Source organism: Chroicocephalus ridibundus, chromosome 3, assembly GCF_963924245.1.
Source record: "Chroicocephalus ridibundus chromosome 3, bChrRid1.1, whole genome shotgun sequence".
Taxonomy (NCBI): Eukaryota; Metazoa; Chordata; class Aves; order Charadriiformes; family Laridae; genus Chroicocephalus; species Chroicocephalus ridibundus.
The window spans coordinates 62378230-62395887 of record NC_086286.1 but is presented as its reverse complement, the minus strand read 5'-3'; the positions used below and the strand labels follow the sequence as shown (position 1 = coordinate 62395887).

The 17658-nt window shown below is 41.1% G+C and overlaps 2 protein-coding genes across 5 annotated transcripts in view; one reads left to right on the top strand and one right to left on the bottom strand.

Moving 5' to 3' along the window:
* Nucleotides 1-1856: 1856 nt before the first annotated feature.
* DYNLT1 (dynein light chain Tctex-type 1) lies at nt 1857-7287 on the top strand. The gene is made up of 5 exons (XM_063329415.1): nt 1857-1991; nt 4893-4934; nt 6151-6274; nt 6482-6559; nt 6865-7287. The coding sequence occupies exons 1-5, from the start codon at nt 1965-1967 to the stop codon at nt 6933-6935; spliced, it is 342 nt and encodes a 113-aa protein (XP_063185485.1). The 5' UTR covers nt 1857-1964; the 3' UTR covers nt 6936-7287.
* Nucleotides 7288-10631: 3344 nt separating this feature from the next.
* The window catches only part of TMEM181 (transmembrane protein 181), a 36301-nt gene continuing 29274 nt past the window's right edge, over nt 10632-17658 (bottom strand). For all 4 annotated transcript variants that reach the window (XM_063329410.1, XM_063329413.1, XM_063329412.1 and 1 more), the window contains 6 exons: nt 17390-17492; nt 17240-17291; nt 16492-16574; nt 15285-15374; nt 13499-13565; nt 10632-12574 (listed from right to left, as the gene is read on the bottom strand). In XM_063329410.1, the coding sequence (XP_063185480.1) occupies nt 12496-12574; nt 13499-13565; nt 15285-15374; nt 16492-16574; nt 17240-17291; nt 17390-17492 (474 nt within the window). In that variant the 3' untranslated portion in view covers nt 10632-12495. The remainder of the gene's footprint in view (nt 12575-13498; nt 13566-15284; nt 15375-16491; nt 16575-17239; nt 17292-17389; nt 17493-17658) is intronic.

The window sequence follows — 17658 nt, the reverse complement described above, 5'->3', positions numbered from 1 at the left end:
GCAAAATTAAACAGCCTGCAATTTTATAACCTTATTAAGTTAAATAGGTTCAAACATTTCCACCTGTGTACGTCAAGTTCAATCACTTTCTTCAACTGTATCACTGAAGAGAAAGCAATTGTTAGTGGGGCACAGAGCTACGCTCAACAAATAATATTTGGATGATTTGGGCCTTCATTTTGGGCAAAATTTTAACTAAATAAAAGACCAGAAATAACCTGAGGATTGTAACTACCCATGGTGACAGATCTGTAGTATCACAAATCCAGGCTGAGGAACATTACCCCTAGCACCAGCTTTCCCCCAATATTTAACCAAAGCCTCAACTTTTAACTCATTGTATTTTTCTCTCTCACCCCCAGACATGAAAAACTGCTGCAGTATTTTATACACGCTAAGAGTATAACCAGGTTATAGCCTTTTATTCTTTTGTCTAAACAAGCACCGCTTGTTCAACCTCCCCATTGGCTCTGCTTTCTGCTCAGGGGGAGCAGGGAGCGCAGGCAGCACTCGGAGACGGGCCGAGGGTGAGCAGGGCAGCCATCTTCAGCCCCGCCACGTCCCAGAGCGGGTGCTGCCCGCAGGGCGCCCACACCATCCCAAAGCGAGGTGCCCAGTCAGGGTCGTCTTCTGCAGGAGAAGGAGGGCTGGACACAAGGCCGAAGCATAGCGCTGAGGTCTGCCCCAGAGCCTGGCCTGGAGCAGAGGGCGCAGAGAAGGAGGCCACGGCTGAGGCCCCTCGGCGCACTCAGGCCCTCAGGCTGTAACTCCCTCCATCATCTCGAAATGCAACGCCTAAAGCTGGACACAGTATCCCTTGTGAGGCCTTGCTGCAGAGAGCGCAGTAGGAATGCTGCTTCCCAGGCCTGGCAAGCTATACATCCTTAATTAAGCCTCCCAGTACAGCATCTCCTAACACTGTAGGACAAATTGAGGTAAATCGCGCCTTATACACCCCCCTGCTCTCTTGTCTATGGAATGGCTACCGAGTGAGCTGGTCCTGCCCTGTCTGCCTTCCGAGCTGGTTATTCCTGCCTCAGTACAGGCCTTCGCACTTGCCCCCTGGAAGTTATTTTTTCCTTCGTTTAGGCTGTTTCTACAGCTCACCCAGGCCACTCTGAACCCAAACAGCGTCTTCCACTGCTTACATCGTCTCTTGGAGGTTGGTATCCCGTAAGTACTTTGGGCAATCTGTAAACACTGCACACACACACAAAGCCTATAAACTGTGAAAGGCGTGCCCTTTAATTTTATTGTCCAGATTCCAATTCTGGCTGCTAAAAATAACAGGATCTGCTTAGGACTGTGACAATACAGATATTCTTCATGACTTTCCATGGGTTAGTTCGTTTGTTTGTTTTTTTCAGTTCCTGAGCATACATGGCATACTCAGGCCTTCTTTCCAAGCTGTTTCCTGAAACGAGTCAGATGTTCCTTCCCACGGAAGGACCACCAGGATCCACCCCTCCGCCCTCAGAGCACGCTACCCGTATGGAAAACACAACCCAGACCAGCTGCCTCCTCTCCCTCTCAGTGTCGGGAGTCGGACAACGCCATGGCGCTCCCACCACCGCCCCGCCCAGGCGCCTCCGCGCCGTCGCTATGGAAACCGGCGCCATCTTGACGAGCGCTGGGCGGGCGGAGCCCCGTGGCTGTGGCGGCGCTCCCCGTTGCTACGCGCCCGGCAGGCGGCGAGCGCACTGCGGCAGGCGCAAAGAGAGCGCCGGCGGGGGGGGGCGGGCGGGGGTCGCACAAGGAGCGCGCAGGCGCGGTGCCAGCCGCTGGGGCGGATCCCGCGCGGAGCCGGGCGCGCAGGCGCAGAGCGGCCGGAGGCGGGCGGGGCGGTGGAGCCGGGGGGCGCAGGCGCACTTGCGAGCAGCGGCCGGCGTGTGGGGCGTCGGCGGTGAGGGGGGGGGGCGGCGCCGGAGTGCCGGTTGACGGCGTGAGGGGGCTCCGGCGGGAAGATGGACGACTTCCAGTCGGGGGAGGAGGTAACGGGCCGGGGGGTAGGGACAAGGGGGAGGGCAGCGCCGGGGCTTCCCCTTTCGGGAGGCTGCGGGACAGCGGAGGGTGTTGGGCGATACCTGTCCGGTATCGGTCTGCCCCGGGGCCGTTGGGCGTCGTCCGTGCCCCCTGCCGGGCTGGCGGCGGGCGTTGGCGGTGTTTCCGAGCCGCGCGTCCCGGGCAACGCCTGGAGACAGGCCCAGCCTTTGTTCCTGCCGCCCGGCCACGCTGCTCCGCACCCGCCCCCACCTCCCCGTCGGGCGGGCCGGAGCCCTCCCGGGAGCTCCCTGTCCCCAGATGTGGCTACCGGCCGGGCCAGTGGGCCAGCGCCTTCTCTGCGTTTCGGGTGTTCATAGACTCATGACGATTCGATAGTTTGAGTTGGAAGAGACCTTAAAGATCATCCAGTTCCAGCCCCCCTGCCGCGGGCAGGGACACCTCCCACTAGACCAGGCTGCTCAAAGCCCCATCCAGCCTGGCCTTGAACACTTCCAGGGATGGGGCACCCGCAACTTCCCTGAACAGCCCGTTCCAGTGTCTCACCACCCTCACAGTAAAGAATTTCTTCATAATTTTTTCTCTTCGCTGGGCTCCTCTTCCCTTGGCATTGACCCACACCTGCTTCTCTCCCAAAAGTTGCCACTGCAAGTCACTTGGAGAAAATGCCCAAGCAGTTTTCATGGTTTATGGCTTTGCCAACAGGACAGAGCAGTGGGCTGTGGTGGTGACGGCTTGCTGATGTGGTTCAGATCAGCGTGAGCAAGACTCAAATAAGCTATTTTTATAGAGAAAGAAGAGTTCAAGCAGATGGCCTGCATGTTACAGGCACACTAATGAGACAGCTATGCCATTATGCCCCATTAACATCTAGTTCCAACCATCCTGCCCTGGGCAGGGACACCTCCCACTAGACCAGGCTGCTCAAAGCCCCATCCAGCCTGGCCTTGAACACTTCCAGGGATGGGGCCTCCACAGCTTCCCTGGGCAACCTGTTCCAGTGCCAATATGATCTTATTAAAGGATGGAATAGTGTTCTGTCATTTGGTAACTCAGTTACAGCACACAAATCACAAAGCTGGATATCGGGACTTTATCATAGAATGTTCTGTTTTGTCATCCATCTGGACCCATATACGCTCTCCCCCTAAAAAAGGGAGAGGGTCGAGAAGTAACAGCAACTCTGGAACCAAATTCTCAAATAGATCTATGGCTCTTTCCCACTTGTTTCCGTAGAAATTAGGGATCTAAATACCTTTGAGAATTTGTGTTGGATTTAGTTCAGTTTACTTTGCTGAGCCATGTTTGTTCTCACTTAAAGGTGTTTCTGAGCAGAGTTCTAGACTTTGTGAAGAAAAAAATCTATATATGGTTTATCATCTTGCCTGACAGCATTCTTCATGTCTGCCAGCATGTCTGGTGTGTGTATTCTTGACTAATGCTCTATGGGAAAGGATGTTTTGATAATTATAGCTCTTATTGTTAAATATAGTGGTGTACCTTAAAAGTATGCACCTGTAAAATTCAGTATCATACCCGTATATGCAAATGAGGCATATTGAAAATAAATCAAAGTCAAGAAGCTAATAGTAAAAGCCAGTTTGCCACAGCACATAAAAGCTTTTAAAAATGTTGAAGTGTGTGAGGAAGTTGATGCTTCTGAATGGTCAGAGAAAAGGCATTGCCTGCACGTCTCCCAGGGCATGCAGTTTCTTCTGTCAGGGACAACATGCAGCTGCATGCTCATTTCTGAATGTCGCATGTCATTGCAGCTGACTAGACTGTTCACCTTCTGACCAAATGTTTGATGAATATAATGCTGAAATTATCCTGAACAGGTGTAACTATGTCCTGCCTGCACACTGGAATTAGGCTGTTGTTCATCTTTGCTAGCTGAAGAAGCTGACAGACCTCCCAGAGAAAACTAAGTTGACATATACTTGATTAGGTTAATTTTGAAATCTTTATTCAGTCTTCTGCAATTAATTAGTTTGCTGTTGCGTGCATTTCTTTTGTTTGATTCCTTTCTTCTGGTGTGTGAGGCGAGGCTGTGAGATACCTGTAGCAAAAACGGGGTGCCTGGCTCGCAGACGCACCATGCGGCTCCCCGGCCGTTTGAAGGGCTGTCGGGCTGCCCTCGGCTTGTTTTAACCACCTGACATGGGAGGCAGCAACAGCTGAGGGACTAAAACAGGAAAACATGCTAGCCATACAAGAAAACACATAGTAGGTTTAAGATTAATAAAATATTGTGACCTTCTCTGTCCCCATTCTGCATGTTTAATCTCTGCTCCCAGGAGCCTGAGAGAAGGCTAAAGGTGGCGGCAATTCCAGCAAGCTGCATTTCCCCTTTGGTTTCCAAGGGGCAGTTTTCTTCCTATCCACAGCTGAGATTGTCACGGCAGCTTTTCCTTGAGCTGTGAATTGATGTTTTGCCCGCATCACTGCCCTGGAGATGTCGGTTTCATTTAACTGTAAGTTGTGTCTGCACACTAAGGCTATCTGTGCAACCAACCCCACTGTGAATTGTGGACATTAATGCTTATTGTAAAATGAGAATATATATGTACAGGCCTGCTATACATATTATCTTAAAATACTTTCAAAATAAAATTTGAAAATTTTGATTCAAAAGGCCAGCCAGTATTAGTTCATCTGTTACCTTTCATGACTTTGCTAAGATGTTAACTGGACCGGGTTCAGGAAGCCAGAGTATGTACGAGAAAATAGAGGAAGACCAGCTATCTTCTGACTTGCAAGAAATCTGACAAGCATAAATTAAGCTTCTAGTGCATATTCTTAACAAAGCTTGAACTCTGTAAACAGAAGAATGTGTCCACTGTGTCCAAATAGTGTGTCCATTATTTAAAATCCCGCTTTTTTTTTCGTAGACTTCCTTTGTTGTTGATGAAGTCAGTAGCATCATTAAAGAGGTAAACTAATATTTTCATTTTGTTGGCATGAGAGTATAGTATGTTGTATGCTGTGTGCTAAAAGCCATTCAAGAAAATCTAGTGACTGATATGTAATAGGTTGCTATTAAAGTATAGATAATTGTTGATTTAACCAATGTACATACTTCAAGTGGAAATGATACCTAGCTTTAGTTGTTATATGCATTACAAATCCAAAAGATCATTAAAGTAATTTCATATGCTCCTCTTTGGTTGCAGTGTATGCCTATTAGAATTTCTAGTGGGATGTTGTATGTTAATCCCTATAGAGATAGACTTTATATTTCAGTAACATATAGGGGGGTTTATAGGCTATCTGCATATGCATGTTACTTTGTTCTTTTGAGATGCTTTTCCTCCAAAATGAGTTCTTGCTTGTTTGAAAGAGGATTGAACTATTCTTGTTGCTAAGATACATGAATTTCCTGTCTAGAAAATTTCCAGAGGGATTTATTTTTTTGTATCCAGAACTCCTCTTAAAGGGTAGACTAGTGCAATCTTTTTCTTGCTGCAAAATTACTGTTTTGGTCAGACTCTGTAAATTGAATACACATGCTTTAATACATGCTCCCATCTCTTCTGAATCTGAAATAATTTTGTGATTATTTTTTAAACAATTTCTGTGAGGAAAAAAGATGTGTCAATGAAAAACATGCAGTTTTAATGTACTTTTATTTGTATCTTAAGGGGGAAACTATCCTCATAGGTAAAATGGATTATTTGGCTGAAGGCTTTTGCTCTATTAGTAACCAGCAACTACATGGGTCTGTTTTGCTTCGGAGTTTTGTTTCCCAAAAATGATTCTTCTGAAGAATCTGAAGTTCATTTCCATGGAAGAATGTGTGCAAGTGAGGCATTGTTGTGTGCATTTTTTCAGTCTCTTCAGGACTGTTTAAATGCAAGGCCCTTTTCATAACTCTGGCTTCAGGACATGAGATAGGAATTACAAATAAGCAAAATATCACAAAATGAAGAGAAGATGGAATCTATGATAATTTCCCCTATGCCTGGCTCAAACTCTGACCTACGAGTTTTTTAGTAATTGAGAACACTTCCAACAATCAGTATGGACAAGTTGTATTTAGGGGTTTTTCTTTCTGTGCGTATGGGGTTTCATCTTTAGCGCTCCTTGTTGGAATGGGCGTCTTGCAGATTGACATCAGTGCAGCTTATTTCATGTTTTTGTTGCCAATAGGCCATAGAAAGTGCGATAGGTGGCAACGCCTATCAGCATAGCAAAGTGAACCAGTGGACAACAAGTGTGGTGGAACAAACGCTAAGCCAACTCACAAAGCTGGGGAAGCCGTTCAAGTACATTGGTGAGCGCAAATTTCTCTTTCCTGTTAGAACTGGTACAGTCAAGTGCACTGATGGGTGGGGGGCGCAGGAAAATCTTAGCAAGAACCATGTCTAAGCTACTCATAAGCATGTATGTATGCCTATATTCATATGTATGTACTGTGCTAAGCAAAAATGTAGCTTAATGTTAGTGATAAATTACTAAAAGCTTCTCTCCTGACTAACAGTGACCTGTGTGATTATGCAAAAGAATGGTGCTGGGCTACATACCGCAAGCTCTTGCTTCTGGGACAACTCCAGTGATGGTAAGGAACGCAACTGTTGGGTTTTTCAGCTTGCAGCTTTAATGCTAGTCCCGTTAAGATTAGGCAGCATACTTTTCTTTTTTTCCAAGTGCTATAGGTTTGGAGTAATAGCACACAGTTTGGTATTTTTTCCATTTGGCTGTGATGTTAACTCTGCTATATATTAAATGCTCAGCTGTTACTAAGCTTGTGAAAGCTTCATTCCCAAGATTTTTAGTTTAACAATTACAAACATGTATATAAGGCCATGCATTTAATCACTGTAACTTTCTTTTTTCTCTGAAACCCTTTTTTTGTATTTGTAGGAACCTGCACTGTGAGATGGGAGAATAAGACCATGTACTGTATTGTCAGTGCCTTTGGACTTGCAATATAATTGCCTTGGAATCATTCATCCTTCTCTTTTCTACTCCAGCACTTGATTCCATCTCTACTCAAACTGTGAATACACTGAACAACAACTGTTTTTAATGTACTTTTTAAGTAACTTTTTTTTAAATGTAGAAATGTGAAAACATGCTGTTACATGGTTTATGTTTGTACGTAGTATTGTACCAGTGTTGCCGTACTGTCTTAACACTTCAAGAACTTCTCTTCAAGGTGCTGATGCTGAAATCTGCTGCAGTGTAAACACTTTCTCTAGATTTCTTTTTTAAGACCAATATAAATGAGACACCGACTTTCACACTTTGTACTTTTAGTTAGCATTAAATTATTGAAATTCATAACCATTGGTGTGACTCATTTAAACTTAATTCTTCTGTTACTGAAAAAAAAAAAGTTCCAATTCTTTTAATTCTCTTCAAGGTAGTTGAGGTACATAGCAGAAGATGAAGCACTTCCATAATTTTGCCAAAGTCACTACAAAATTGCAAGAAAATGAGATGATGCTTATCAGAAAGTAATTTGGATGCATTTTTGGGACGTGTTTAATCTTATTGTATGGTATTTAGGGCATGGAATGGTAACAGAAATAACTATCTTCCCTGAACGAAGCCAGATAAGTTTTTTGCATTCTAGAATGTGAAAATTATTTGCATAGTAATAGAATGCAGAGAATGCAGCCAATTACCTGGGTTAAGTAGGTCTTGAACTTACCTGCTACCTTCTACATTGCTTTTGCTGATAGCGAGCGTGATGAGTTCTGATAGTTGGTGAAACATGATCCTTTCTGAAAGGGGCAAAAGACTGCATCAAGGTGACATCGCTAAGTAGCACGTGAGTAAAGTCTCCTGGCTCTAAAGTTGCAGAGCAATAACAAGTAAAGCAAGTTTTCAGCATAGGCTTGGATAAGGTTTTCTTTTTCAGCTAATTAAAGAAATGGGAGCATGCTATGAATTTCAGACTACCTCGGTGAACAGCTGTGCTGCTTCTGTAAGCAGTAGCTCCCGGCCAGTGAAGTTGAAAAAATTACTTACAAAGCAAGTAGGGGAGAGTATTCCTGGAGGAGGGTAAGTCAGAGCGACCTGCATTTGCTTGTGTTTAGGAAGCCCTCTCAAATGTTTTCAGAATCCGTCTCTGAACTAAAGCTGTTTAGAATGAGACGACTGCTGATGCAACAGTTATGTTTGCACGATCGGGAAGGACGTACTACTGAAAAATGAAGTGACAGTAGAGGATTTGTTTCATAGTGCTAGGTGCCTGGGGGTGCTCGCTGGGATAACTCCTCCACTTAGCGTGTCCAACCAGACTGGAGAAAACCCTGTGCTAGGCAAGGCTTCACCCCTCCGCCCTCCTGTCCATTTCTGCTGTCAGCTACGGTGAAGCAGCACCTTTGGCAGAAAGGCAGCTGCCACTGGCATTCACCAGGGGAAGTCCGACTGCCAGCATGAGCACAGTGGGCTTTGCATAGCCACTGCGGTGCCATTTGAGAACACCAGTTCCCCTTTGTAAACTGGCTAGCCTAGTTCTTAGGAAAATTAGCAACACTGTTTTCCTCCTCCAAGCCCAGGCAGGGTAAGCAAAAAAACCCAGCCCAAATCGTAATTCCCTGGTTAACCTGTGCTGACAGAGCCTCCTGGATCCCATCCTTGTGCAAGTAATCAAGTTTAAATACGCATAAGAAAATACACGGGTAAGTTATGAAAATAGTACAGTTAGTCATTCGCTAGAAGGAAAATAAAACCAAGATACAATATAAAGATATAAAACTTTATTATGAACATATTTAACAATGATTATGCACATTAAGTCTTCCAAGAAACTCAATACCCAACTTTTGCTTGAAGTAAAATGTTTTTTCCTTCATATTCCATATTAGCATGAAGTTTTCCAACATAAATGGATAATTTGCTGTCATTAACACAACTTCTAGACACATAGAATATTCAACACATCCTCATGCACACTTTTCTCAAAGCAGCACTTAATTACAGCTTCTCATTAAACAGAGCACTTATCTTACACATTTTTATACCATTTTGGTACACATTTTTTCCATATTTTCATTTTACATATTTACAAACTTCTAAAAAAAATTTTACAGTGATGCAAAGGTTATTACTGGCAAAAGGAAATGGGGGAAAAATAGGTGACTACGGTTACAAAGTTGTCTTTTGGCTCAGAGAAAGACAACGCATCAAAGTCTTTCCTAGCTGGATCTGTCCTCCCATTTTCCCCAGTATTAATGCCACGGGCTGGTTGCACTCGCTGTTCCCTACCAGTGGTTAAGCCTTATGCTTCCTATTCTTTGCCAGTCCTAGGAAAGTTCCCAGCCAACTCCAACTGTATTTCTAAAGCAAATACTACAGAAAATGGTTGCCATGAATGGCTCCCACTCAATGATTATTGATTTCTCAAAAGTCCCTCTTGATCGTTGTGTACATGGAAGTCGCAGTTATTTAACAGATGGCATCCCCTTTAGAGCAGGAACACTATGTTGTGGGGCCTTTTTGCATGCTTATTTTATACAGTCCCACTAGTGATGGGAATATTTAATTACTGTAGCAGTAAGGAAGGGAAAGCCAGCTAGTTTCTTATCCAGATCTCTTCTGTTTTACCCTTAGGTTACAAAACTTTACTCAGAGGTGAATTTATGCCACCTACTCCCAAGCTGTTTACAATCCGTACTGTAATATTCCTCAAATATTGTCTCTGCTTTCCAGTTGTGGAAATAAGAGGAATGAAAATGAGATTTCTTGCTAGCAAAATGATTTCTTCATCTGCTTCACTGCTTTTGTCTTTTTCTGTATATTGAAATTGATGCCACAGTGCTTGAGCCAAGCTTATCGTTACACTCCAGCACTTCTGCAACACAAAACTATTTTACATGGCAAACGTTGCTTAAATATAATCTCTAAAAATTAACAAAGAAACTATTTTCTCACAATTTTCTTAGTAAGATACTTATTTTAAGTACACATTTCCCATTCTTGGCTTTCCTATTTCTGTTTGAGGTGATGATTTTTTTCTTAAGCTGTTCCCAGCCCATTTCACTTGCCGTTTTGTTTGCATTAACTTTCCTACATCACGACAATCAAAGTTAGATTAAAAATATTTTCTTTAGTCACTGAAATCCCAGAGCATGACACTGTATTTCAGGGTTAACTGTAACAACCAGTTCAGACTGTAAGAAACATTAGTATACTTTGCACATTGGTCAAATCAAACATTTTATCTCTTCAGAACAATTTAGATCAGAAATAAAGAGTATCAGAGCCAAAAAGATCTGAATATGTAAGAATCACGTAAATATCAAATTCTGAAGACCTAATTCCTGCACCCACTGTTACTCCAATGAAAGTCAAAAGGATTTGGGGAGTGCAAAGGATGCGTAGTTGGTTCCCAAGTCTGACTTTGCAAATTCAAACAGCTGTAAGCCTCACAGTAAAAACAAGGATGGGCTCTCCTTTTTTAGGATGCAAAGGTATTTCCCATACTTGTTAAAATAAAACTCTAAAAGGAAGTGCTGAAGGTACAGTTTACTACAGTTCACTGGGGAAAAAAAAAGCCACCACTAACTCAAAATACTTCTTTAGTGTTTTCCTATATGGTCTTCTAAACAGACACCAATTAATTAAGAAATTAAAGGAAAAAAACCTTCCTCTCCCCGCCCCCCCCCCCCCCCCCCCCCCAGCAGTTTCCTTGCTTTAGCCATACAATAGTGCTTTGGCTCCTAACAAATACATGATCCCTGGTACAGAAAGTTGTAAATTTCAAATACCTTCAAAAAATGTCACAGCTCTACATAGTTTTACAAAGTTTTCTCCCTCCCACACACAGAGTATCTTACCACACTTGTCTTTAGCAGGGCACTGATTTAACCATTTAATCTGAACTATGCCATGACAGAAAGGATGTAACCACATGAAGCAGTTCCTTTGATCCTCTCTTAGCAAACTGCTGTCCTGGGAAGTCTCCCCTTCATGATCTTGGAACAGCTACCAGGAGAGGTTATTGTAATTGGAATGATCTAGAGCAGTTGTCGCATCAAAGCGGAACAAATCTACTTTTTCCTCAATACGATTCAGCAAATCTAGTAGGGCTTCATTGCACTCTTCTGCTTAAACTACTTGAATGACGAGTACAATTCCTTAGCATAAGCCAGCACCATTTTCTAATACGTTAACAGTACTTTTGAGAGTCTTTTCTTCTGCAGCAGGGCAGAGAAATTTTACAAGATAAATCACAGTTATGAATCCATGAAAAAAGGATACTTTCAGACAGGTCAAGTACCTGAAAATAAAAGTAGTTAGAAACAAACAGCATCCACTTAAATAAAGAACTGAATAATGGTGTAGGAGAAAACCAACTTTTAAATAGAGAAGCAGCAGCACTGTATTAGGAATACTTAATTCCCATATAACTCCATTCCGGCACAGACTGGAACACAGATAATCACTAAATGGACTAGTAAAAGTTCCGATCAGTACAGGTGGCAACTGTGGTATGACAAAGAAGTTGAACTATGCACAGAACATGCCCAAAAGCCAACTCTCATGCATGTTCAATATGAGAGCAACCACAATTGCTCCTAGGATGTAGATTAACTATCTACTAATAAAACTTACAGAAAAATTCTGGTAGAAAAAGTCTCTAAAAATGAAATGTTTGGAAATTTGAAATTGTCTATGAAACTTTCGTACTGTATTCTCTGTAACAATCTCCTCCAGTATACAAAAAACCCAGAAAAAAGAATACTGACTTCCTTCTGAGATTTGTTACTGCCTAAATATTTCTATTTGAAAGGCCTATTTGAAAAAACAAAACAAAAACCAAAAGAAACACTTCTGTTGCAGCGGTAAAGCATGTTATGAAACATACATTATACAGATAATTTTGCACCACTGACCTATTTTGGCTCACTAGAAGTTGACTATTTGCACGTATCTCACACTTACAAATTTGGTAAACTCATTTAAATGAATTTAAAAATTGGTCTTAAGTCTATATCACTTCTTCAAACGAAGAATGGAAAGCTTGTGTTTTCTTGTATTAAAAAAAAAACGAGAGAAAACTGTAAACCACTTCATTCCCTGCCTCCAGCTCAAAAGACTAAGGTAGAAAATTGAAAGGGAAATGAGGCACTTCGTACAGCAGTGGACAATATACAAAGGAGCTAACACAAACGCAACAGATGAATGACAGGATGCTGTACATAATCCTCAAAAAAACCCCAAGCAGCAAGGAAGCAATTTTAAAATCAGCATATAATCAGCGACACTTCTAAATGGAAATAGACTTAAAGATTTTAGTCCATAGACATCCTTCTATCTGGCATTTTATAAGATGTGTAAATATTTTGGTTTCTGAAGTTTTCACCACAACTTTTTCAAGCATTATTTTTTTCAGTTTTAACTTTGTAAACAGAAACAGAATGTCCTTCCTCGGAGTCGGTGTTCAGATGACAGCAGAGTAAGGAAGCCAAAGAAGTTGTCCATCTAGGAAAACTTCAGGATTGGTTTAATTCCAACTGAACAAGTCTGTCTACATCAAAATCAATCACTGTCCGATTCCTCTTTATACTTGGCTCTAATAGCTTGGCCATTCTGAAGTGGCATTTCTTCATAGTCACTCCTGTGAAACAGATACTTGTTAAAAACTCTGAATACGGTGTTCAGACAGGAAGTCCAAAATAAACTACACTGAGGCATCAAATAGTCATTTGGGTAAGAAGCTGGTATGGTATCTGTTTGCCTTCCTTGTTGGAGATACAAACAATATATTGAATTCTCTCCGAAGGACGATGCATAATAAAAGTTATTCCAGTAACTAAAAGCCACTCTTTGCAAGGATTCTTATAGGAGCAAGCTGGTACTATTACTACTCATCTAACTGAACAAAGGCAAGCTATCTCAGACAACGCCTATAGCTAGTCTAGCACAAGTGTGTTCAGGTTACTGCAGCATTAACCCCATCCTCACTGTTCCAACCACTTCAGTGACCTTGGTAAGAGGTGAAAACATCAAGGGCAGAAAATGAGCTTGTTCGGTGTCTATACAGAGAAATCTGATCGGGATCAGTTTTCAGTGCTACTGTAATTCTCATATCACATAAACTCACAGAAGTCCAGGAAGTTTTGCTAGATTCGATTATTCTTATTTCATTAAGTGATGGACACCAAAGAAGAGCCATTCTTCCCTAAACCATTTACACATGAGCTGCCTCTTTGCTAACTTCACCTGGCTCCTGCAGCCCTTCCCAGTTTAAAAGGAAGGCCTTTCCTTTCACATCTCTTGCTGCCCTCATGACCTGCCAGCATCCCAATACTTACCTGTTTGTATCAGTGCCCTGGCAATCCCTTTTAGTAACCAAAAAAAGGAAAACCAAAATAACACGCATTCTCATTGCATTTGTGTTTCAGAACAAGGTTATGTTTCTGTTCTTTAGGCAGAATACTTTCACTAGCAACCTACAAAGCCTTCACTTATTTAATGAATAAAGAACATTACAAAAATAACACACCAAAAATAACTCTCCATAGGTATTTTAAAATCTTACCCATAAATCACATCATCATCTGAATCATTCAGCATAGAAAAAGCAGGATTGTCTTTCAACTGTGATTCTGGAAAATACAAATAAGGGTTAATTTAGCGCATTAAATACAGAAATTTGGCTGTACCTGTAATCCAATACTGAAGCAACAGACTTGACAACTTCCAAGACAGTCACTACTACAATTCAACAAAAATGTATCCAAACAAGAATTCTCTCCTTTAAATTCTTTTAGCCTTTAGACAAAACATCATGATATTCTTAAGAGTTAAGGAGATGACATAACTATCTAATCTTATTTTTAGATAGATATTCTCCATGTTGTATAAGTGTATTTCCTCCCTTGTGCAGTTTCCCATGTCATATTATTTCAACCTGCACATAAGAGTTATTAAGACAGACTTCATTATTTTTAATCATTATTCAAAAGTTCATATGCATTTAAAAGCAGAGATGTCATTAACTTCTTGGTTATTTCTAAACTACAAAAAAAATACACTGAAGTTGTAATCCCTTGTACGCAAGCCCATGAGTAGCCAGTTATTTTTCATCCTTGTAATAGACGGAGGAAGCACTCGTGCCTTTATGATGAGATGAAAGGAAGCACGTACTTTCCATTGGCTATTTAAGACAATTCCCTCTACCTTGTTTTAAGGCCTTCATTTCCTGCATAATCTGTGCTGCTTAGCTGGAGTTCATAATTATATGCAAGTAAAATTCAATGCAATGCAGGAATTTGCTATAAACACCTTTTCCCTGGCAGCTTTTTACCTTCTGCCTTCTATAAACTAATACTTCTTGCAACCCAACAGCAAGTTTTTAACTTTATCCTTACCCAGCCATTTCTCCTGTCTGTCTTAATGGAAAAATAGCATTTTTCTCTAACAGTTCCATCCATCTCTACTCTAAAAAGTTTAGCAATAGGATCAGCTCCACTATTTAGCGCCTTCTCCCTGCATATCTCTCAGCATACAAGACGTGATTGGGCAGGGTGTTAGATAATCTCATCAAGGCTCTCTTTCCCATAAAAGGTTGGACCAGATGATCTTTCCAGGTTCCTTCCAACTTTAACTGTTCTATGGTTCTATATTTATACTCAACGCTTACAGTGGAGAATGCACTCAGTATAAAAACCTATTTTACAGACTCTGTAAACTCTCTAACAGATTATCTGTTAGAGAGGGATAAAGCTTTATAATCATCATGTGAGTCAGATTACACTCTCTACATAGGAATGCAAAAACAGAAGTGCCACTGATTAAATCCTTTATCTCTCTTTACGTGGGCTCTGTGCAGACGTCTCCCCATAGCAAGTTCCCCAAAATTTCCCCACATTAGAGATCAGCTTCACTCCTACTTTTCCAAAAGCATGTTACCTATTTCAGAGTCCACTTTGCCAGCATGCCAAGATACTAACTTTATTGTTAGAATACAGATGAAGTATTGCTGCTCCTTAAGGACTGTCTGTGAGGCAGTGCAAAAGTTAGTGCATTATATGCACACATCCTATTGACTATAAGCTTGACCTAAGTGCATTCCAAGAATTCAAGTCCAACTGATTAGCTGTATACATTTTATGCGTTTCTTCATATTTCCAATACTAATTTGCGCAGGAATCATGGAATCATAGAATCATAGAATCATAGGGTTGCAGTGCAGCTTCTGCTTATGTTAACTCAAAGCAAATTGAAACAGTAAAGAAACAACTGAAATACAAAGATGTTACACAGCATCTGCTAAAATGACAGCTCTTGTCATCTGAGTTTGCCAGACAATTGCTTATACTTACCATACAGTGCATTCTTTGAGGGGGAATACACGAAAGCTAACGTGTAGAGATAAAAGTTCAATAAACCGTAAAATGATAAGAATTCTGCTGGTAGTAAGTGTCAAGGATATTGCTCAATATAGCTCCGCACATTGTAACTTTGGATATGAGACCCAAACCATACATAAGCTGTTTCAATGGAAAGAATGCTTACATTACTAAAGTCTGAGAGCATGAATGGCTATACAAAACTGCATGTTTTAAATTCAATGACAATGAATGTACTCAATCTATTTAAAGGTAAAGCTCCCACTGAAGACAAAGCTTTAGCTTTAACACAAGTAACATTTGCTGAGATAACGTTTACTCTTGAGTGGTGCAGTGCACGGTAAATCGAATAGTTCTGCCTTCAACAGCAAAAGAAAGCTGAGTAGGGGGATGTTCAGGTGGGGTTGTTTTGTTTATTTTTCAAAAAATTCTTCCTTGGCACAGTGATTGAGAAGGAAGGAGAAAGGACTATCTATAGATAGAACACTTGAGATGGCTTCTTGCGATCATTTTGGGAAAATACTAAAGGCTTTACATGTTGTTTTCTACTAGCTCCCAACACGTATCTACGCTTATCAGTAACCGGAGCAGTTGCAATCACAGAGGCACTTTCAGAAAGCAGAATGAACTAGGATCTCATGGTTCAGGTCCAGAAATACAGTTTGTAATCCTGTTGCCAACAGACATCAGAAATAGTCTCTCTCAAGCCACTTAAATTCTCTGCTATTACCTCTTCCACACGTAGACTTGGGCCACTACGCAAATGCATTTTCAGTGACTTCTAAGCTATTAATTTCTCATATGTTTTGGTACGCCCCATGCCAACTGACAGGTATATAGCAAATTGAATTCATGCAGCAAACACACCCAAATTTGTCACAATAACTTGTTAAAATTACTTGAATGCATGCATAGCTACGCCTTCATTCCTTTTGAAGAATATCAAATGCAGTTGTGATTTGTGTGATGTAAACAAATTAGACTGAAACTGTCTCAGCTCCCAATCTTTACAAACAGCCATTACAAAATGCTGACATGAAACCTCGATCAAAATGGACTGAACTTCAAAAGCCCACCTAGAAGTCAAAGGTCTCAGTTCTTAGGTACATGACTTTTAAGTAGCTTCTGCATGAAAACAGATTAATATTCTTAGTTGAGCACTATCATAACACAAGGATATAATTCTGATAATGAGTTGACAGCTCAGCAACAAAGTTGTCCTGTAGAACTTGTGCTCCAAAGCGTAGGTAGAGTATAACAATGCTGCGGAAAAAAGTTAAAGCATGTAAATGTACTGTGTCTTTAAACCACAAAATTGAAATGGTAGCTGATAGAACAGTAAATGAGAAAACAATTATTTTAACATACTGACCATTTATTTTAAGACACATTTGCTTTCATAGTTCTAAATTAAGAATGACTCTTTTGTTATTAAAAGTCAGCAGTCAACTGAGCAAAGCAGACCTCCCTCCCCCATGGTCTCTTTCCCTCAGATTTCACCCACTACAGGCAATACAAGAGTCAACAGTAATGTGAAATAACTGATTGGAGTGGGGGAGACAGATACTAACAATAATCTAAGAAATTAATTCTAAACTTCTGCTTTGGCTAAGTGAAGCTTACAAAGCTACAAAAGAGGTGAACGATGCACTGCAGACCACTCAGCAGTACAGAAAACATCTCTGCTATGTGAACCTCTAAATCTTGCAGTGTATTGCTGTGGTAATGGAAATAATATAAAGTTAGCTCTAAAAGCCTCAAGAAGGATTAAAAAAATTAAGAAATGCTTGCCATAAAAATCATATCAAAAGACGTTCCTCAGTTTTACTGACAATTTTATTATCAACAAAATAATACAAAATAAACAAAGCCCTGAAAAAAAGGTTATAAAGTTACAATACTGAGAAACAGACTTTGAAAAGCCTTACCTAATGACAAGCACTACAAAGGTTAATGCAGTCAAGAATTTTAACCTGAGATCTGAAAAAGATTGAGAAAAGTTGTTATTAGCAAACTTCCACCTGCATCTAGGAGAAGGCAAGCCTGTTTGGGGAAGAATCAAAAGAAATAATCCTTACCAACATAAGGCATGTTACGAAGTTCTGAACATGCCCTCACTATCAGGAACAAAAGGTAGAGAATGTAGGTGGTTGCCACCACAAGGAAGAAGATTTTCATTCCCTAGAAGAAGAGTGTTAGTTTTTATTATTTAACAAGATTTGGTCTATTTCTTCTTCCCTCAATAGAAATCATTATTTCCCAAAGCACAACATAGAATGGTCCATTTATTCAGGGAAAGCAGGCTCATGAAAGGAAGCACAAAATGAGGATGGCTATACATCAAGGT

Coding starts and splice junctions, on each gene's coding strand:
- DYNLT1 (XM_063329415.1), top strand. CDS start 1,965: ATGGACGACTTCCAGTCGGGGGAGGAG. Junction 6,275..6,481: donor GAAGCCGTTCAAGTACATTG/GTGAGCGCAAAT, acceptor CCTGACTAACAG/TGACCTGTGTGATTATGCAA. Junction 6,560..6,864: donor CTGGGACAACTCCAGTGATG/GTAAGGAACGCA, acceptor TTGTATTTGTAG/GAACCTGCACTGTGAGATGG.